This window comes from Leopardus geoffroyi, chromosome B1 (genome assembly GCF_018350155.1).
Source record: "Leopardus geoffroyi isolate Oge1 chromosome B1, O.geoffroyi_Oge1_pat1.0, whole genome shotgun sequence".
Classification (NCBI taxonomy): Eukaryota; Metazoa; Chordata; class Mammalia; order Carnivora; family Felidae; genus Leopardus; species Leopardus geoffroyi.
Genome location: NC_059327.1, coordinates 126034122 through 126056004, shown reverse-complemented (window position 1 = coordinate 126056004; position 21883 = coordinate 126034122). Strand labels below are relative to the sequence as shown.

The 21883-nt window shown below is 42.6% G+C and overlaps 2 protein-coding genes across 14 annotated transcripts in view; one reads left to right on the top strand and one right to left on the bottom strand.

Moving 5' to 3' along the window:
* BMPR1B (bone morphogenetic protein receptor type 1B) overlaps positions 1-9962 on the top strand; it is a 144603-nt gene extending 134641 nt beyond the window's left edge. For all 12 annotated transcript variants that reach the window (XM_045472458.1, XM_045472413.1, XM_045472449.1 and 9 more), the window contains 3 exons: positions 11-186; positions 3849-3979; positions 6050-9962. In XM_045472458.1, the coding sequence (XP_045328414.1) occupies positions 11-186; positions 3849-3979; positions 6050-6175 (433 nt within the window). In that variant the 3' untranslated portion in view covers positions 6176-9962. The remainder of the gene's footprint in view (positions 1-10; positions 187-3848; positions 3980-6049) is intronic.
* Positions 9963-13514: 3552 nt separating this feature from the next.
* UNC5C (unc-5 netrin receptor C) overlaps positions 13515-21883 on the bottom strand; it is a 362776-nt gene continuing 354407 nt past the window's right edge. For both annotated transcript variants that reach the window (XM_045472350.1, XM_045472359.1), the window contains 2 exons: positions 20917-21095; positions 13515-20138 (listed from right to left, as the gene is read on the bottom strand). In XM_045472350.1, the coding sequence (XP_045328306.1) occupies positions 19973-20138; positions 20917-21095 (345 nt within the window). In that variant the 3' untranslated portion in view covers positions 13515-19972. The remainder of the gene's footprint in view (positions 20139-20916; positions 21096-21883) is intronic.

Sequence of the window (21883 nt, the reverse complement as noted above, 5' to 3'; positions counted from 1 at the left end):
TTTTCCTCAGTGATACCAATGAAGTTGACATACCACCCAACACCCGAGTTGGCACCAAACGCTATATGCCCCCAGAAGTGTTGGATGAGAGCTTAAATAGAAATCACTTTCAGTCTTACATTATGGCCGACATGTACAGTTTTGGACTCATCCTCTGGGAGGTTGCTAGGAGATGTGTATCAGGAGGTAAGTAACAGTGATGCTGTTGGATCTACTACAAATCCTTTCTGATCAGAGATCGGAGTTAGCATATTGTCCACGATTGCCTTTTATTTTCCACCTTGTTTCGGTTGATCCAGTCACAGTCCCCCCAGTAAGTGATATCTGACGTCTTAGAATCATCTTGGACTGCCTCCTTCCAGCTTCTTGTCACCAACCTGCTGGGCCCCATCCCCAACTCCAATACCCCATCCCTTGTGGCTTCCTCTACGCAGGTTAAGTAAGGTACAGACAGAAATGTGGGGTGGGACACCCATTCTTAACCTCCCCCCCACACTTGACTTTCTATAGTTCTTCTTCATAAAGCAGTTTGAAAACATCAGTTTTTATCAAAAGGAAATGAAAGCATAAGAGTATTACTACTGGTCATGATAAGTTTCCTACAAACAAGGATTCCCTAGTAAGACAATGCAAGACATTACTAAATATTCAGAGGCATTATTATTGCGTGTAGTATCTCGCTTACTGCTGCATCGTCTGTCTTTAAATAGATTCCAACACTTTTTAGGTGAGAAGCTGAATCTTAGGCTCTTCATTATCAAGTACCCTGTTTATGGTTACTCATGGCTGTGCTTGGTAAGAGACTGTGCTGCTGCTCATCACGGCCAATTTAAACTCACTTTTGTGAAACCCTGAGTTTGCCCATGCTTCTGAAAGTGTGGAGAACACTTCACTGGGGCCGGGGTTCGTTCTCAAACCTGCTGTATACTATCTGTGAACCTTTGACAAGTTACTCAGCTTGATTCCAGTTCTCTCTTCTTAAGAAGGAGGTGAATTAAAGAGAATTAAAACTTCCTGGTACATCAATAGCTTTCAATACATATTAGCTCTTATTTAAAATTTTCATTTTGGGGGGCGCCTGGGTGGCGCAGTCGGTTAAGCGTCCGACTTCAGCCAGGTCACGATCTCACGGTCCGTGAGTTCGAGCCCCGCGTCAGGCTCTGGGCTGATGGCTCAGAGCCTGGAGCCTGTTTCCGATTCTGTGTCTCCCTCTCTCTCTGCCCCTCCCCCGTTCATGCTCTGTCTCTCTCTGTCCCAAAAATAAATAAACGTTTAAAAAAAAAAATTTATAAAATTTTCATTTTGGTTGGTAGGGGCTTAACTTATATTTGGATTCATATTTAAATATAGAGGAGAAACAGTTAATCAACAGGCATTTAGATTTTGGTAGAAAGATCACAATGCAATGCCTTCTCATCACTCTGGGAATTCTGAGCCTATTAGAAGCTTAATTTAAAATAGAACACGTTCCCTCTAAAGTGAGAGAACTGCGAAAAGGAAAGTTGACATAGGAAATGTTTCCTAACCAGATAGTGAATAAATGTCCCATTATATACGAAGAAGAAAAGAGCAAACCAAAATAGAAGTTAACTAACTGTGCCTTGGTTCATGATGTATAAAGAGTAGATGAGCCTATTTTTGAATACTATGCTTACACTTACGATCGGTTTGTGGAAGTTGAAGGAGTAGTAAGTAGACTACAAGACTACTTCTCTAATTACGTTTTCCTGAACATCTAAAGCAAACAAGTCCACAGGAAACCTGTATTTGGAAGCCTGTGAGCTGGAACACAGGAGAAATGATTCTCAGCTTAAAAACAAGTTAGCCTTATAAAAACAGCACGGTATTAATTGCTTTACTAGGTCTGTCTTTGCCTATGGAGATTTCAGAGGTACTAAAATGTTGCCTTTTCTCTTTATGAGATTGACATATGTTTGTCAGAGACATTCCAGTCCCAGCTCTGCCCCATACCAACTGTATGGCCTTGGGCAAGGTACTGAATCCCTCAAAACCCACTTTTCTCATCTGGATAATGTGGGTAATAATGCTACCTCACAAACATGTTTATAAAAATTTAATAAGTTATACAGCATACTTACCTACATGCCTGGTATCTAGTGGGTTCCTAATAAGTGAGTTTGTTTTCTCTTTCCAGAAAGGCAAACACACACAAAACTCTGTTCTCCCACACTTTCCTTTATGACAATGGTGGAAGTTTTGGTCTTGTCTTTCTAGTCTAGGGACTATTGGTGACCTAGATACATCTGGATGTAGGTCTACTAAACCTGGGAAGAAAAAGAATTTCTGAGGTTTCAGACACCATTAAATGGCAGCTAATATGGAAGTTTTGATAACTTAATTGCATATAAGGAGAAAGAAGAAAGGCCTATAGTTCAAAGATAGACTTTGATTAATTCATAATTTTATGTGGTTGGCTCTGAGTTTGTTGTGGTACATATACTTGCTTACCACCATGTTGATAACGACACCGACATTAAGCATTGAGGAAAATAGGAGATGAATAAGACAGACGTGGCCCTTGCCCTCAAGGTGTTGCCAGAGCCATTGTCTTAAGAATTAGAAAAAGAGGAAGAACTCACATGAAGTGTGAGCATCCCCTATGCTTTAGACCCTGTGCTTTTAGTATCTCCTATAGAGATGAAACACAATGGAAGGAACTGTTAATGTAGATGACACACGCAGTCATGCTCTGTGCTCTCAGCAAGGAACAAGACAGTGAGCTGGAATGGTCTGAGGAAACTGCTGAACCTTCTCGTCCTTTAGGTTTATATATGGGTTTGAGTTGGCAAGAAAGGGCCTAACACAGACTCCTGCTTTTGTCAGAGTAAACCCCAGCGAATTTAATGATGCACTGGATAACCTGCCAACCTGGCGGTATCATCTTGTTCAGATAAAAGCAATTACGCTTCTGTAATAGATGATTCAGGATGGGGAGGAAAGGTGCTCCACATACAGTGTTCAGAGCAGTATCCTCTAAGGACAGAGGCTGCTGGTAATTATTGTGAGGAGTTAATCAGATAGGACTGAAAAGAAGATATAAGTAGCCTGCTTTTCTAAAGGACAAAAGGAATAAGGTAGAAAGTAGATACTAGGAAAAATGAAACGGAATTTCTCACGCTAAGTGCCATTTTCCTAAGATGACATAGATTTGTATCTTCACCCTCCTTTATGCAATACCTCTTTTTTTCTCAAAGTAATGCCTTTCTTAGAGAAAGTTGGGTGGAACACAGAAAATTTAAAGGAGAAAATAATTAAAAATCAGACAGTTCTTGCACCTAAAAAATCATGGCTGGTATTTTTAGGTGTGTATAATTTTTTGAATTTTAAGTGCGGAAAAGTGCATTCTTATGATTAAGCAGAAAAATGTAAATCTCCCGTTTTGTTCGAGTAGGACACACTGCCAAATGTATTATGAGATTCATAATCTCATATTGCAATAATAGAAACAGTCCCATATTATGCGGTATGAGTTTGGGAGGTGCCTGCCAAGTTTGCATTGAGATTTAATATAGATTCTTTTTTTAATTTGGCACACAAGACCCTTTATGAAATTGGAAATAAATCTGAGATGCTTGTTTTACTTAGCTTTGGGAAATTAGAAAAAACCTGTAATAATATGTTTCATTAGGTTTTCTATTTATGTTTTTAATTAGATTAAGTGTCATTGGGGCACATGTAGTTTTGCAAGACTTATTTTGCAGTTTTTCAGCCTACACTTGTCTTTAGTACTGGCAGAACTTTTTGAGAACGGTTTGTATGTTGGCCGTTTATGTCTACCTCATAGAAAGTGACAATAATAATAGTTCAAAAACAACTCATATTTTCAGGTATAGTGGAAGAATACCAGCTTCCCTATCACGATCTGGTGCCCAGTGACCCCTCTTACGAGGACATGAGAGAGATCGTGTGCATCAAGAAGCTACGTCCCTCATTCCCCAACCGGTGGAGCAGTGATGAGGTAAGGCTTGAGGTAAACAGGTGGCTATGACCAACTTCTAAATAGACTCTTCTCTTTTTGCTGAAATTCCGTATATTCACTACAGGAATCCTCCTTCTTTGTTTTGATGGTGACAGTAACGGTGCTTCACTGCAGTCATTTATGTGGAGCTAAGTGTAGTATGTTAAATTATCTGTTTCTTTTTTCCAATTTGCTTTTGCTACTTCTAAACTATATTGAGTGGGTTAACACTTAGCCTGCACAGTGGGTACACATTATTTCACTTGTTTGTGATGTCCTGACATTTGCATAAAGGATGTTCTTTGTGTGTGTGTGTGTGTGTGTGTGTGTGTGTGTGTGTGTGTCTTTAAAGCGTCATGATTTTCGGGGCGCCTGGGTGGCGCAGTCGGTTAGGCGTCCGACTTCAGCCAGGTCACGATCTCGCGGTCCGGGAGTTCGAGCCCCGCGTCGGGCTCTGGGCTGATGGCTCGGAGCCTGGAGCCTGTTTCTGATTCTGTGTCTCCCTCTCTCTCTGCCCCTCCCCCGTTCATGCTCTGTCTCTCTCTGTCCCAAAAATAAATAAACGTTGAAAAAAAAAAAAAATTAAAAAAAAAAAAAAAAAAAAAATAAAGCGTCATGATTTTCTCCATGACAAACCAGCCTGCAACAGTCTCTCATCTTGAGGAGAGAAAAGATAGGCATCTGCAGAATCTAGTTTTCTTTACACTGAAGGGATACTAGTTGACTTAGTTGAGCTGCCCAACTGTGCCACGAACCTTTGTTAACAGGCAATGATATGATGCAGTCTGAACAAACCCATATTCAGCCTGGCTCTGAGGACACAGTGATGAGACCTGAGCAGGTCTGGAAGGCAGCTCTTCAGAAGGAGGAAGCGAGTTAGGTGGCCTTGCATTTCCTGACTCATCTCCTCCTCCGCTTCCTCTGCATCCACGCTCCAAGCTTGTAAACTCACCAAGTCCTGGAGTGCTTGGGCAGGCTGGAACATGCAGAGAGGAGTTTGAAGCATCCCCAGGGGGAAAAAAAAAAAGCAACCCCCCCAAAACCCACCCCACCAAACATGTACCAAAGCCAATGCCAACAAATGGAAAGAGCACTGTATATAAACTAATTCTTCAATGTTAAATGCATTTAAAAATAATCCTTGGTTCATTGTTTTTGTGTCTCGTTACTGAAATGCTAAATAATGCAGATGTTTTCCAATGAGCTATGCAGAAAACTTTATGAGATCCTGGAGTTCTGTTATTTTGAAGGTGGTTACAGGCATTGGTATTATTCAGAATCCCTTCACTGAAGATTTCTAATGAAGTGAAATAGTGCTTTTCAACAGGAAGACCAATAATTGATGTAGCACAGGAGAACACAGGAGAAAGTTTTGGCGAGGCTGTGCACAGGTCATTAATCTTGTTAAATGGTACAGTGCGATGCTCTTATTGTAGCAGACAGCTGTGATTTAGGAATAACCATGTTTGTTTGAATAGTATGGAATTAGATAAAAGATTTAAGCTCATCGAGTGTTATAAACAATGTAGGAGTGTGGAGTGGAACACAGACTCCCTGGGTATTTTTGTATTTGTTTAATACGGACTTCAAAGACACTCTTCTACAATCAGCAAAACCACCTGCTTGCTACTGTCATAAGGAATACATGAAAATGTGTTTTAGTCATTTAGAGTTTGTATGAAAAAAGAATTTTTTATGGAATTTTGTCTACATGCTTTTATGAGTATCTTTTGAAACTATATTTACAAGGTGCCTGGGTGGCTCAGTTGGTTAAGCACCTGAATTTGGCTCAGGTCATGATCTCACGGTTCGTGGGTTCAAGCCCCGAGTTGGGCTCTATGCTGATAGTTCAGAACGTGGAGCCTGCCTCGGATTCTGTGTCTCCCTCTCTCTCTGCCCCTGCCCCCTTGCGCTCGCTCTTTCTCTTTTTCTCAAAAATAAACATTAAAAAAATAAAAAATATACATTCAAACTTCTGAAGCCTCAGACCAAAAGCCAGATATCAAATGGCCACCTTGCTGATAATCTTTGTGTCTCATGTTACTCCAGCTTTCCTTTCCCTTCCCACAGTGTCTGAGGCAGATGGGAAAGCTCATGATGGAATGCTGGGCTCACAATCCTGCATCACGACTGACTGCCCTGCGCGTCAAGAAAACACTAGCCAAAATGTCAGAGTCCCAGGACATTAAACTCTGATTTGAGGGGAAAAAACAAGCACCTCTTGAGAAAGCCAGTAGATACTCTTCTGTTTGTGGGCAGAGCAAAAGATGTTCCAGAAGCATCCACAGTACAAGCCTTGAACACCATCCTGCTTCCCAGTGGGTTCAGCCTCACCTCTCAGGGAGCAGCCTGGACAAAGAGAAGTTCCCAGAAACACGTTCTTACCGTGTCTGTTTGTAGGAGGGAGAAACCGCTTGGGTAACTTGTTCAAGATATGACGCATGTTGCTTTCTAAGAAAGCCCTGTATTTTGGGATTGCCCTTTTTTTTTTTTCTTCAAAAGATGCTTTAATTTTGCCAAAATAGAACAAATAATGTAGATGTTTTAAGGTTTTTACTATTATAGTTTAATAACAACAAAAGGTCTTCCCAGAAATTCTGCCGGAAGGCAAGTTTTAAAATACCTTTTTCCATTAGTATAATTTTGTTGCACTCTTCAAACCAAGAGACAGTCTGTGAAGTTGGAGAACACAGAGTGGAACTCCTCTGAAAATCTGCCCGGTTCTGCCTCCTCAGACCACTTTGGCCAGCCCTGAATTTAGGGGCCGCCACAGCAATGTGAATGCACCTGGGTACAGATGCCACCTGTCTGGGACCTCGTTTGGGGGTTCCTGCAGGTGACCCTTCGTAGCTTCAGACAATATGGAACAAATGAAGGTTTCATGTGACTCTGTGAGAAGTAGTAAGTGTTGATGCTTTTCTTTAGAACCACTTTGTGTTTCTGATTCTTTTAAGGCGTTTCTGTCACGGTAAAATCCTTTCCTTTTCATTAAACACAAACAGAGCTGTTTTTAGGTGCAGAGAACTGACCCATGCATGTTTTTGATCTCTCAAACGAAAGGATCGATATTACATAAAATTGCCATCAGTTTTGTTATAAACAAGCCTCTTTAAAATAGAGCTAATTTTGCTCCTGTGTTGTAAGAAAAATATGTCAGTAAGGTAGAAGATGAGGCTTGGGGGTGCAAATGGCTTGTCTCTTACCTGTGCAGAAAAGCCCGCCTTAGAAGCACAAGGGAAAGTATGCCTGTCTTATTTTGTATATAGATAATGACAGTTTCTTTTTGTTATTGTCTGTCTCTTTTGTGTCTGAGTGAAGGGAAGGAGAGAAAGCATGTCATATTAATTTAACTAAATTTTAATTTAAAAGTAGAAATATAACCTCCAGAGGGGACAGCAGAAGAGAGCAAGTGGAGGGCACAAAATATTATGGCTGCTGTGATTTATTATTCTAAGATAGATATGGATTGAGCATACTCACCCTAAATGATAATTTCACGTCTTAAGAGTGCTGACTCAGTTTATTTTATTTTCATGACGTTCAGTTCACTTGTTAATTAATTTATTTATTTTTCTTCTCTGTGGCACTTGTGCAAAGCATCTCCTCACCTACTCGGCTCTGTGGGGTTTGAACTTTTGAGGAACGTGAGTCAGATCATTGACAGGGCCAATATTCCTCAGCAACAGGAACATAAAGCTTAAAATTGTGCACACCCCTCTCGCCTGTATCCGTCTAGGTGTCCTTACTGTGGTTTTCTTTTGTTTCTTAGAGATTCTGCAGCGTTTAGTACAGAATTGGGGAAGTACTTCTTGGTCTTTTTAAACACGACGTTCCTTCCAGAATACTCCAGGGGGCAGTGTTTTATAACACATTTTCACCAGTTGGTGCCTGAAGGATGGAGGGTGTTTGAAAATGTGCCAGCTGCATGAAAAATGAGAAAATATTCTCCTCACTTCTGGAGTAGGCCTGCAGCTGGTGACTTGTTCAACCTGAAAACGTCTTAGAGCACAGAGTGGTTGTGAGCTGTGCTTACAGTTTGGGAGAACATCAGGAGAGAGAGTGTTCTGTAGTCAGCATTCTCTTCCCAGTGCTTTAGAGCCGCGTTTGGTGTGTAACGATTTTCTTAACCCTTGAATAGGAACAATGTTTGTTTCTCCCAGATTAAAAACACTCGTTTCCAAATAGAATTGTAATCAGAAGGCTGCTTTTAGTGAGATTAAAATCACCTGAATCGCAACCCAAAGGTTCCTTTCCCTTGGGTCACATTGTATCCCCTGTGATAGCTTGGAAGGAATGTGTGCGTACAATGAAGTGTGATAATCATCTGAGCCTTGGAGAGAAACTTCAGTGCCTCTAAATTAGATAATCTACAAACAAATAAGCAAACGTTGATGCCCGTTGAGTGGGGACGCAGTTGCGTTTCTTGATTTTCCCTAAATTTAAGCGAGGTTGGGCTTACCTCTTAGATAAAAATGTGTGTTATTTTGGTAAATTTTTATACATAGGTAACTTCAATCAAAATACTTTGTGGGGAGGTGATGATTTGAAAGTAAACTAGATTTGTAGGGTGGACTTGGTTCCAATGAAGAATGGGAAGAAATTAAAATAGTATCCAAATTTCTTCTATATTATTTGTTTAGTTGTTTTGGAAAAATCTATAGCTTGCTTTCTAATCCTCAACCTGATTTACTCACTATGAACATTTAAAAATTATTCTTGCTATATTTAAAAAGACCCATTTAGTTGTTAGTGTCTTTCAATGAGATAGGCATTTATTTATGAGTAGACTTTTCTTTGTATCTTACCCAAACCCACCTTATTTAGGGAATACTAAATTGTTCTTAAAGGGACTACCTACTCACTTCCAAATCATACTTTTTGATTTTTAAATTTTTAGTAGCTCAGAAGTGAATTTTGTTTTTTTGTTTTGTCTTTCAATAGAATAAGTGGGAACCTGAAAATTACTGTAGTCAGTTGTTTCCTTTCAAGACTATTTCAAACACTAAGATTTTCTTCTAATCACTCCCTCCCCTCCAAGGGAATCCTAAAATATTAGTTGCTAGCTAATGTGAGTTTTGTATGCTAAGATGTTCAGGTTTATAGTTTATGTATGTGTGTATATATTATATAAATATATATGTATATATAAATATTATGTTCGGTTTGGAGTCTGGCACAACTCCATTATGTGGATTAGAGAGTAAAATATTATGGATGATAAAGTACTAAATGAAACATAATATTTATTTATGAAAGCATGTAGTTGGTTAAGTCACAAGTGACAGTGCTATGAACGTCGTGTATGAGGAGACAGGGCTTGGCCTTGCCAGACAGCACTGCTCACAGGCCACTAGTGACTGTTCTGTTTATTCTTCAAACATAAAGCTTCTTAGAAAACATGCCAAGATTTTGTTTCCAGGGAATTCCTTGACACATTTCGATTGTTGTGTACTCAGGTACAGGAAATACTGAATAACGACAGAATTTCGTGTTCCTAGAGTCATGCATAGTCATTAGACGTTACGGAGGTTTACGCCGTTGGTCTGTTCTGGTTCTTCTTTGTTTGTGAGCGGGAAGGCACTGAAAGCAATTTTTTTTTTTTAAACTTGAATAGTTCTGCAGTTCTATCTCTTTAGAAAACTCGGTCGCATAGCAGTGGAAATGAAAGAAGTGGCATCAGAAGTGATTTAATTTAGCAATTATGATTCCTCTTGTAAAACAAAACAAAGAACAATGCCATATTTTTTGGAGAAAAGTTGGCAATATATAAGGGTTTTGTTGTCTGTTTCAAAAGAAGATTCATTTGTGTTCTTTTGGGGAACCAGTGCCTTATTGAATTTGTATATACTGTAATTATTCAGGACTAGGGAACAAACAATTGTATTTGTTACAAATTGTATATGGCTTTGTTTTAACATTCCCCCCTCCCCCCCCCCCCCCCCCACTGAAATAAAATGGATTCTTTATCCCCTTGGAAAGAACATGTCTGTTATCTTATAGTTGTGCCTTTTTTCCATCTTTGAAAATGTCACATTGTAACAGGCGGGAAGGCAGCCGTGGAAGAAAATGATGCAGGTAAGCTTATGTGTTTGGTGGCAGGAGAGCAAGATAAATGGGCTGATGGCTTCTGTCTTCTCTGTAATTAGGAGGCACAGTCATCTGTTGAGAGCGAGAGGCAAGGTAGGGAAGTGAGGGGTTTGGGACAAGTGAGACAGTTTAAAATTGCGCCGTGGAAAATTGCAGCCAGATGGTTACAGGCAGCGCTGAGGGCCCGGTTCGCGGATGGGACCGACCGTGTGGCCTAGCGGCCAAGAGGGTGGGCTGTGGATTGCCAGGCGGCCTGTGTGGAGCCTCTCATACCCTCAGTTGTGTGACAACAGACCTGTGTTCACCTCACAGAGACTCCTTTTCTGTCCCTTGAAGTTGAGAATAATATTACCTCATGTGTGACGCCGTCCTGAGGACGAAGCCCTCCACGCATCCGGCATGAAGTCAGCGCTCAGCCATTGCTGAATATTAGCTGGCGGTACAAAGTCATGGTGCCACTTTCCTGTGTGGTTTCTGTCAGCTCCCGAAGCGTGGGCCTGGGGCCTGCAACAAACATTCACTCAGGGTTGAAGGTTTTCGGGCACATGCAGTCATGGATCATGCAAAACGCGGATCACCACCATCTAGGGAGATGGCTGACGTGGCCCAGAGAAGGGATTGAAGAGGAGGCGGCTGGCTGGCGGGTGGAGGGAAACTAGGTCCAAGGACAGAGAACCCTTGCGGGTTTGGGGTGGTGTACCAGCAGTGACAGGGGCTGCAGTCCACATGACTCTTCAGAGAGAGAGCAGCGAGGCTAAGGACGGGCAGGAGGGTGTGATCACAGGAGTGCGGGGATTTAGCTAGTGGACCAGATTATCGGTGCCAAAAGAAGAACCCAACAGTAAGGCTTTTGGATAGGTCTTCATGGATCCTGGGGCCCCTGAGGATGCTAGCAGTCTAAGGAAAGGAAGGCTGTGAGGCCGAGTTCTCCAGGGCCACGGGAAAATGGGGGATGGTCTATGAGGGCAGTGAGTCCGGACAGAGGCCAGTCGGGCCTGGTAGGCTGAAGCACAAAGCAGTGGGTTCCATGCAAGGGCTGCGGTCCGGAGGCAGCAGAACACTATGACAAAGACCCCATCTTTCCTCCCAGCCATGACACGTGGGGTATGGAAGAAGGAGGCTATTGCCTTTGCCCCGGAAACGGCATCCCCTTGGATCAGAGAAAGCCCTCTGCAAAGGGAGAGGGAAAGGATTGGGTTATTTCTGCTTGGATTGTGAATCTTGGCAGGTAGGGTAGAAAGTTTAGTTTTGAGGGGATCCGTTGGAGACTGGGTCAGGAGAGAAGCCCGGGATCGTTTGGGCACAGACAGTATAAGAATACTCCCTTAGTTACCAGGGACCCCAAAGTGTTCGTGTGACTGGCTGCATTTAGCCAGCTGCACTTGGGCCAAGGGAATTCATCCCAGCCCTGGGATTCAGATCGACTTGGCTCACGTTCCATGGTTTTCACTTTCTCACTTCTGTGGAAGTATAGAATCTGAGCACCGTTTTCTCCCCTGTATATGGGATAAAAATACCCATCTGCTTAGGGCTCTCATGAGAAGCACATGAGATGAATTTGTGAAGTACGTGAAGGCCCCACCCAGCACGTAGCAGAAGCTTCTCCTCACCGACGTGAGTTCAACAGGAAATAAGCTAGCGATGTTTAAAGAAGTCACAATTCACTGTGGGCACACCTCTTCGCCCCTCTCCGTGCCCCACTTCTATATGCTATGGCCGTTCATGGGACTTGAAGGGAGATGGATAGTAAATCTCAGCTCAGGAGAACAGAACCTTCTCTTGGCACAAGTCATTTGTTACAACCCCACTCTTAGAAGGACTTTTGTTTCTGGAAAGTAATTTCTACCCTAGGTTCTGAGCTGCAGGACCTCTGGGACAGAGGAAGGTTCTTTGCCTGGTGCCTGTGTGCTGGCCCAGAAGGACAGATACAGCAGGATGCCAGGCCTTAGAGAACTCCGTAGTGTCCCCAGCCCAGGTCGCATGTCAGCGCCCTCACAGACTCATTTGGTAGCTCTCATAGGTTCAGCTTTCCCAACAGGGATCCCAGCTACCAACGCTCCAGAGTAGGGGTCAGTGGATGGCATGGGGGAGTCTTACCACCCTGTGTGTTTCTTTGAGAAGTACCATTTGATTCTTTAATTTTATTTTCATCTTTATTTTTTAAGTGTTTATTTTTGAGGAAGTGCAAGCGGGGGAGGGGCACAGAGAGGGGGGAACAGAGGATCCGAAGCAGGCTCTGCACTGATAGCAGCGAGCCCGATGCGGGGCTCGAACTCATGAACCTGAGCTGAAGTCAGACGCTCAACCGACTGAGCCACCCGGGTGCCCCTGTATTTTCATCTTTTTGGATGGAGTTGAAATCTGTAGTCCAGCCATAGAACCCACTTCTGCCTTTCCTTTTCCCGAGGTTCCAGTTTTACACACAGTCACTACTTCCTTAGTCCCGACAAACATTTGAGTGTGTGACCCCAGCTTTAAATCTGTCTGAAGTCACTGTCTCCCAGGCCTCAGGAGGGGGCATTTTCTCAGCATTGGTACAATTGTCATCCACTCCTGTGATCCCACCTGAGCAGGGGTGGGCAGATTGCGGTCCGTCCAAGGACACGGCTCCAAGTAGTTCTCTCACTAAGGGAGGAGCCGCCTTTGATTCCACTCGTTTCATGGCCATCACCCACCGCACACTTGGAGCCTTATGCTGGCTCACTCTAAAGGGGTGACCGGGTGTCCTGTACCGGTGGCATTTGCCATAGCTCTGGGCATCCTGTGTTACCGGGCTCATCTTTCATGCCCTACCGATTAGCATAGTTGTTTGCAAACAACTGATTTCATTTAAAATCAGGTCTCTGGGGGTAGAGCCCCATACTCTTTTTATCCACAAGGTCCCCAGGACCTTCTGATGCTGCTCTAAGACTGGTTCTCCCCATTTACTGCTCACCACTATCACCTGGGGGCCATTAAAAAGCTCTCAACAACCAGGCCACACCCTAGACCTATAAAATCAGAACCTCTAGGGTCGGGAGTCAGGTACTAGTGGTGTGTTTGTGTATTTTGAGAGCGAGCTTGAGACGGGGAGGAGAAGAGAGAGGGAGAGAGCGAGAGAGAGGGAATATAAATCTTAAGCAGGCTCCACACTCAGCGCGGAGCCCAACACGGGGCTTGGTCCCATGACTGTGGTATCATGACCTGAGCTGAAATCAAGAGTATGGCACTTAATCGACTGAGCCACCCAGGCACCTCCAGGCACTAGTGGTTTTTAAAGCTACTCAGGTGATTATGATGTGCAGAGAGGCTTGAGAAACACTGATTCCAGAATCTTCATCCTGTCCCCAAGGGAGGCTGTGATTACCATCCTTGAGGAATCCGGGAGCTTTTCAGTCCGAAAGAAACGCAGGGTGACCCTTCACACAGGAGTGTTTTGTTATGAAGAAACAAAGGAGGTAGCACTCTGTTGCTTATAAATATAATTTATTACCTGTTTAAAAATTCTTTCTTACATTTTGTACATGTTGGTTGACAGAATAAATGCAGGCAATTTACAAACCAAGGGACTGCAGGAAAAACGGGGAGAGGCAGCAGGGAGAGAGAAGAGGCACACCCAGAGCTGGCATCCCTCACCTTCACCACACAGCGGCATGGTGGACGGGATGCCCAGAGAGCACTCCTCCACCAGGGGTTTTCTAGAAAAGGAATTGCATAGAAGATACAGCAAGAGGGAACTCCACAACAACAAAAGAAGTGTTCTGTATCTGAAAAGCCAAAGTTGTGTTGTGTTTCGAAAAGAAAAATGACAAAGCACAAAATCTCAATCCGACACTTCTGCAGTTGAACTGTTCCAAAGGGAACAGCAGGTGGATGACACAGGCTCTTCAACACAGACTGCTGGGGATTTCTCTCTGACAAACACTGCCTGTCTTCTTTAGAAAGAGCGAAGCAGAAGGTCACCAACTTGCTACAGCTCAACGTTAAACTCGGTGAACATGTACAACACTGACACCCAACACACACACAGTGATGATATTCCCTGCAATTGGCTGAATGCATTCTGTCTGGAGGGCGAGGGATTCGGTACCAATAGCAGATCGAGGGAAGAAGAGTGAGGGGGAGAACACAAACCACTCAGCTTGTTCTGATTGCTGTCCTCTTTCTTTCCCAAGGCCTGGAGGGGTACGCACTTGAACTTAAGCCCCTAGGATTACAGGCGTCATATGAGACTTGAAGAGTATAAAAAGGCAAAGGCATTTTCCACTGGCTGTAGATTTCTTGCTCTTTTAAGCTGTTCCAAAACAGGTTTGTTTTAGCATGGAGAAGATAGCTCACGTCATGATTCTTGGATATTGCCTCACCATCCTGCCGAGGTGCAGAGGTCAATGGCTCATCAACTCCTAGGCTACCGCTCAGAGATACCGGCCTATGATTCACATTCTGAACTCCAGAAATGAGGGTTACTGCACCCTGGGTCAGCGCCATCAGGCTCAACAGCGGCTCTGATAGCCCCAATTCCAACAGATCTTTGGAATTGAAGGATGACACATAGAATTTGAGAATATTTATAATGGGCCCCGAAGGGTGATGGCCTTCGGCAATTTACAATACTGCCGGGGCACAAATCTCAAATGGCATGTTAAGAGGCTGGTATACAGTACCAAATACTTTGGCTGGTGGGCAGCTGACTGTGTCTCAGGGCAGCTTCCTCGTTGTCTTCTGAACAACTGGTGTACCGGCCACAACTCTTGCGACATTCTGCAGAGATTCCCAACTTTGGATTCTGGAAGATCTCTTTAATCCCCGAGAGTCTAAGTGTACAGCTGGCTGGGAAACAGCCTCTTACCAACAGTGAGTTCTTTACGGTTGCTGGGGTTTGTGTACCAGCACATTTGTGGAGTTCCTGGTGGTTTGTCTTGGTGATGCCTCCCTCAGCCATTCTAAAATCGGTCGAGGAGCATATGTTACATTTGGTTGAATGAGCTCATTAGTATCCCACCACAAATCAATAGGAGGAGGGGACAAGCCTACCGGAAAAGCTGGGAGCCCTGAACTCTCCTGAAGACAGATTTTTTTTTTTTAAGTAGGATTTCTGAAAATGGGGGCAAGCACAAGGCCAGTAAGCCTGAAGGATCAGAAAGTTGTTAGTCTTAGTTCACAGGGAAAACCTACCCAGTGACGTACGTTGCCATTCCCCCCTCCCCCCACCCCTGCCTTTCCAAAATAGCAGGTTTTAGGCATGAATTCTGGAAATACTTATGACTCCATTTGGCAAACTTGACCTGTATGGACACAGGTTTAAATTAACATTGGTTGCAATATATTTATTCCCCTTATGACTTATTCCATTGAAAAAAATCATTAGAGAATGCAAGGGAAATCTTTGAAAGTGATCATTACAGCCAGAGATTATACAAATATATTTCTTAGGGTAGAGAAACAGCACTTCATTGCACAGAGTCAAAGTTCTAAGGATTTCATTCAACATTAGTTCAACAAGGGTAAAAAAAAAACACACACAAAAACAAAAAACCCAAAGTGTAATAGTTGGTCCTATGAGGCACTCGGAAGGTAAAAAAAATGTCTTATTACCTTGAGATAATAAAAATATTTTCCTTATTGGATCTATAAAATCTAATGCTCATTGACCACTATCATCTTTACAAATAATTGGCTTTAAGCAACAACATTCTGATTCACAAAAGCTCCTCTATTCTCAAAGAAGATGGATAAAACCCAGTTTCATTTCAGCTCTTTCCATGGTCATCCTTTCCCTCATTGGCCTTGGTCTTGTACTGAGGTCTCTATGTGAAACAGATAACTTGTCCAGAGCAACTGCTCGGCAAAAGCTAAAGAAAACTCACATTCAACTTCAAGACTGAAAATTCAACATGTAAACTTCTTCTACATTCTTTACACTCTCTTGCAGGTTCTTATATAGTTTTTATTTGCTTGACCCCATGGGGGCAGACCATATACTGGCAAAGGCTTGTGAATTCTAGGAAGTGATCACCTTACTGGCTCCCTTCCTCATACGTGGATGACAGAAGTGGACTGAAAGCATATCTGCTGTGTTCCTGACAGTCATACACACGGCGATACAAAGGACGAGAGCCTCGTTTGCTTCTCTCCAGAAGTAAAAAGTCTTGATTCCACCATCTGAATGCTTACTTTGAAGGTATCTAACTTACATGAGAAATAAATATCTTAAAAAAAATTACAGAGTACCTAATTTCCAGAGTGTCCTAAACTCAGTCTCCATGACTTCTTCCTAAAGAATGGCTCTACTGTTTGAAAGTTGAGAGAGTAATATCTCTAAAATAATAGTACGTATGAAAATGGGTAATGGTTTTACAGTTGAGTATTGGACACCTCACCCAAAATATTGCCCTGCCTTTGAAGAAGTCATCTGAGGATGGGGATTTTTTCCTTGTAGCAGAGGTGAGTGTCCACATTGGTGTCCACACAGTTTGTGAAAAGGCTGTTCTCTGTTACATGTTTGTCATCACCCTGTGTCCAGTTACCAGTACTGAATCCAGTTTCTATTCCTTCCAGATCACTCTAAGGAAATCTGAATGAATGTGGTGAGAATAAAATGAAAATGGGATGAGACCTCTGCCTTTAGACACCCACATTCAGCAGAAAGGAATCTTCCTTCCAGTCCTGGTTACCAATCACAAATCTCCCTTCCTTAGACACAGTTCTGTCATTTGCATATATAAAACTTATTTGTAAGCGGATTCTTCTTACATTTCCAAAAATAAATATTAGAAAACTAAATGTAGGAGATTTAAAACATCCAAATCTCAATTAAAAAAATGTAAGTGTTAAACATGACAACTCTTCAAAAACTGTTTTATACAGAGATTTATGTATTTCTATCATTCCTATTACCCCAAACCAACTTGAGACATACCGTGTGTGAAAGAGTTGGTGTACTAGCCTCATAATGACATGGAATTTTTATGGGTGATTTAAGTAAAGAAGTGTGACAATAAGAAAACTATAGATTTGAAGTGAAAATTTACCCACGTGTGTCCTAAAGATCCTGACTGTTTAGCTATTAATTCCCTTAGTCAAACAACTTTACGTGAATTTTTGTGACACTAGGATAGATTGCGTTGTGCACCACTAGATGGCACTATGCACAAATGATAGGTTTCTTTTTCCCCATCCCAAAGAAGTAAGCGTGTCCTTCCTCACAAGCTATATAGAAACCCTAGGAATCAAAGGCAGGACATGTCACATAGAATGATGGAGTGGCTATGAAATGAACTGTTGAATCTGGACCTTCTAAGTTTGAGAGCAACCTAACTGCTATTATTTTACTCCAAAAGAAAAGGAAATCAGAATTCGTAGGGAAAATTATTGGACATGAATGGTGTGTTGTAGGTAAGGGAGTTGCCATTCACTTGATGGGGAACATAACAGGTTCTATGACAGATGGGTACCTCACTTACAAGGAATCAACCACTCTTTCCTTTCCACTAGGCATGGAAGTTCCTTTGAACATCCTTCAGATTTCTAATTCTTGATTTCCACAGATGACAGCTCCCCAAACCAGTATTGATGAGCAATCTTGAGAAGTTATTTCAAACTGAAGTAATGGACAATAGCAATATTTTGTCCTCCTCTTTGTAAAAAAATATCTATTTAAAAATCTTTTTACGTAGCATACAGTGTTACTATCTTTTGGTCAAATACGCATTGGTACAAACATCATCCACTGAACTTATTTATTACTGCAATCCCTTCCTTTCACGATAAGTGTAACATGTTTTTATCTATGGTGCAGGGGTGGCCTGAGAGAGACAGGTTATGGAAAATATGCCCCAAACAGAAGATAAGAAACAAAAACGGTGAGAGAAGAGGCTCCATAACAAGATATCAGTAGTTCCTCAATGATGAGGATGCCTTGAGGAATCTTGGGCATACTAAGAAGTCACCAAAATAGAAGAGGAAATATATGGGTAAAGAAGGAGGAAAATATCTAAAATGATTTCTAGTTCAATGCCAGTCAGTAACCTCTGTACCTCTAGCCCAAAAGTGAACCATGGCCATGTTTCGAAGGTTCTGATTCATACACATGGGTGCTTGTTCAGTTGTGGCTTGGCTTCTGGGCTGTTGACCCTTTATTTCCCACCTGTTGAATGAATGGAGTCCCTGGGTTAAAACCAAGGGCCTGTGATAATTCTCAGGAAATACCATAGTTTACACAAAGTAGTCGTTTGACTACTTTTTGGTTAATTTTTTTTTTAATTTTAAAAACGTTTGATTAAGACAATAATAGAACATAACTTGCAACTAGTCAGGAAGGCAAGTGGTCCCCAAAGAGGAAAGAAAATGATAATAAAGGGATGCCACCTCTTGGTGAGCAGCACAAAGACGAGGCTGGGAAGCATGACAAATAGGTTACAGGTAAGGATCATCCTCTTCAAAGCTGGAACTATTTGGAAGGCATACTGTAGCCTGGGCAAGAGACTAGCTGGCTCTTTATTGATCCAGGTCAGCGTCCAGTGTGGGCCTCAGACTGATGAATGAGACTGGAGACATCACAGAAGTCTAGCATTTTAGAACCTTGAGAATATCTAATACTTCCACCCTTTCATTGGACACGTGAGGAAACTGAGGTCCAGGGAGGTTCAATGACTTTCCCAAGGTAGCACAGCTAGACAATGACAAAGCCAGAATGTGAACTGGTTTTCCAATTGCCAGTTCGGAGGCTGTTCCTCTATGCACACTGCCTCTAAAGTAGACAGAGTACCCTGGGGGAGTCAGTGTGTAATCACATAACTACAATATTCAGTGAACTTTAATAGAGAATGCTTCTCCCAACAAGACTCGGAGGAGAAAGACCTTGCCTGAGCAAGCTGAAAGAAGAGACTGACAAAGCCAGTGAGCACTATCTTTCTGGTGCAGAAGGATGCAAGAAAGATAAAAGGTCAAGGAAGCAAAGCCTTTTAATTAAACTGGTGACCACGCCCACCTTATGTCAGAAGAGTGAAGCAGGTCTAGTCAATATCTAAATACTAACAGTACTGCTAACAAAAACAGAAGCTAAAAGAAAATCCTTTTACTAGAATACCTGTAAATACTCATTAATAATAATAATGATAATAATAATGATACCTTTAAAAAAACACCTCTAATTGCGTATTACAAACACACACGTGGTGAAGAAATGCTTGTTTGTGTGGCTGAACGTGAATCACTGTCTTCCCTGCATTGCTACAGCTTTGTTCCCAGAGGGCACCAGATGGGTGCCCTCAAGGAATAAAGAGTCTTAGTTATTTCTCCTTTACACTTAGATTCTCCACCTCCCTGATACAAACAGTAACACTGGTTCTACAAGTTCTAGAAACAGAACACCAATGGAAGGATTATCTGAGACACTTGATGCACACAGTTTGTAGCAAAAGTCTGTGATTTCTCTGTAAATTACTAATCTGAAATAGACACAACAAACCGTCCACAGCTTCAACTTCAAATGATTTAAACAAAAATAGAACGAGCCATGGACAGTGTCCGCATCCCTGTCCAATTTGATGTAAACAACGTTTGTAGAAATTGGGTTTGTTAAGAAAGTTTATCCATATACCTGGATAGCAATAAAAAGCGTTTCCTAGGAAACTGTAAGATCCTGTACCACACAGCATACAGCCCAACTAAGAGGAAAATTAGGTCGATTTCTAAATTCAAGGTACAAATTTACACAATTGTTCTTAACTCCTGTGATGCTGTCCAAGTAAAGTGGGCACGTGTATCAGCAGTTGTGTTATGTTTTCCTTCTCTCTCCCGCTTGCAGTCTTGCCTTTGAAACTCATCGGTCTGGGTCCATTCTGGATTTCCTTCTCAACTGTGATGCCCTGGACGGCCACAGACTCCCTGTGCATTGCCGTCCTTCATTTCCAGTCCCAGCACGAGTCAGTACTGCCCTTCCGCTGCTAAAGACACCACTGTCTCATGCCTTCCCATTTCTTCCAGGACAGCCGCCAGCATGCTCAAATTTCCATCTGGGAAGTTCTGTGCTTCCCAGAGATCCAGGATTACGCCAGTCGGGCTCGATTTGGTAGCAAAGTAATTCAAGTACCTGTAATTGGGAATGGGAGAGTGTGCTGAACGGTGAGATTTACAGATCTATTTTCTCTGTACTAAACCCTTCCGTCTCTCCATTTGTCTTTTAAGTATCCGGGTCCCACTGGAGAAGCTGTGGTTTACAGGGAGCCATCCTAAATAACTAGCACATGCTTAATTAGATCAGCCCCAGACAGGAGATGTGATGTTTAACTTTGTTAACCTCAACTCTGAGTAAGATAATTTAAGAGGCGAGATGTCTATGGGTCATATCCTAAACAGGAAATCAAGACACTTATGTTTTCTTTCCAACCCAGGCTCTGATCATCTTTGACAGATCATGCCATGTCTTGTGCTTGGTGGTGATGGCAACAGTCCACGAAGAAGGGCTCCTGAGGTCTCTTTATAACTCGGTATCAATGCGGTGATTAGCACGTTAATTAACCATCAAGCATCAGCTCCTGTTCAACCGGAGTTGAGGAACAATTACTTTAAGTGAGTGGATATATTATTTAGGGCCATTTAACCCATCAGCTTTGCAAAATGGATCACAAAACCTGATCCTTATCTTGTCAGATAAGCCCAGGATATCTCTCAACAAGGTGTCTGGGAGACCAAGATGCAAGATGCAAAGAAGCCACTTAATACGGGTTTGCAGAATGACAAAAAGTAAATAGGTAAAAACAAAAGTAAACAGGTGTGTGGGTAGAAAACAACAAATGTTGCCCTAAGTCTCATGGGCATCAGCCCCGGTGCTCTGTGTCTAACAGAAACAGGAGCCCAGCCATACCCACCTGTCCAGGTTCAGCTTATGGGCCAGCATCCGCCAGTCATGACCTCTCGTCTGCGGGGCGTCCAGGCTGCTACAGAGCTTCTGTCTGATAGGTGGAGGGATGCTGAAAGCGCTGGGTCCCGTCACGGTGGTGATGGTGCTCGCTGGGTCCAGCAGAGGCAGATCGATGCCAGTAGGCTCCTGTAGTTCGGGCACAGGAACAACACAGCATTATTTCCAAAGACAAAAGCAATCTCTATTGAACCAATCGACATAATGCCTTGCTTTGCGCAATAAGAAGAGAATGGCCTCTTCCTGGCCGAAAGCCGGGACCTGACCTGACCGAGAAGAAGAGGTACCTTCTGTGCTGACTTTGCATAGCCTTGAATGTATAGGTTTTCGCTCTGGGTTGGGCTTGGTGGAAGTTCTGGTGGGATTCGCTAACAGCCTGTCTCTCATCCCATTCAGGATGAAAGAGGAGAGAGGACTATCAATCCTCCTAAAGGTTTAGATTTCAAGAGGGGAGAAATGTTCGAAAGGGCAGTTGTGAATGAACAGATCTGAGATTAGAAGGCTGGGAGTTCAGAGCTTCTAGAAACTGTCTTGACCCTGAGGGGAATGCCCTGGGCAAATGCCCAAGTAAATTCTCCCTCTAACCTCTGCAGAAGAAGAGTCAGTTCTGCTTTTGTTGAATGAAATGGAACACAGCTCTCCTCCAAATGATATCAAATTAAGACTAATTTTTTACAGAAAATGGTGAACACAGTAGATTGCCTTAGGGCAAGCTGCTAATGGCATCCTCCAATTGCTGTACACCCTTATTTTTGTTCAATCTAATTTTAGGAGAGAAAATCATAAATTGGCTCTTAAAATAGTTTCAGCTCATAAAACAGCACAAATGCAAAATCTGAATTTCATCTGCAGGAGAAACTCTAATCATTTTCTGATCACTTCTGCTGGTTAGGAAAGCAAAAGCAAATGTTGCCTGG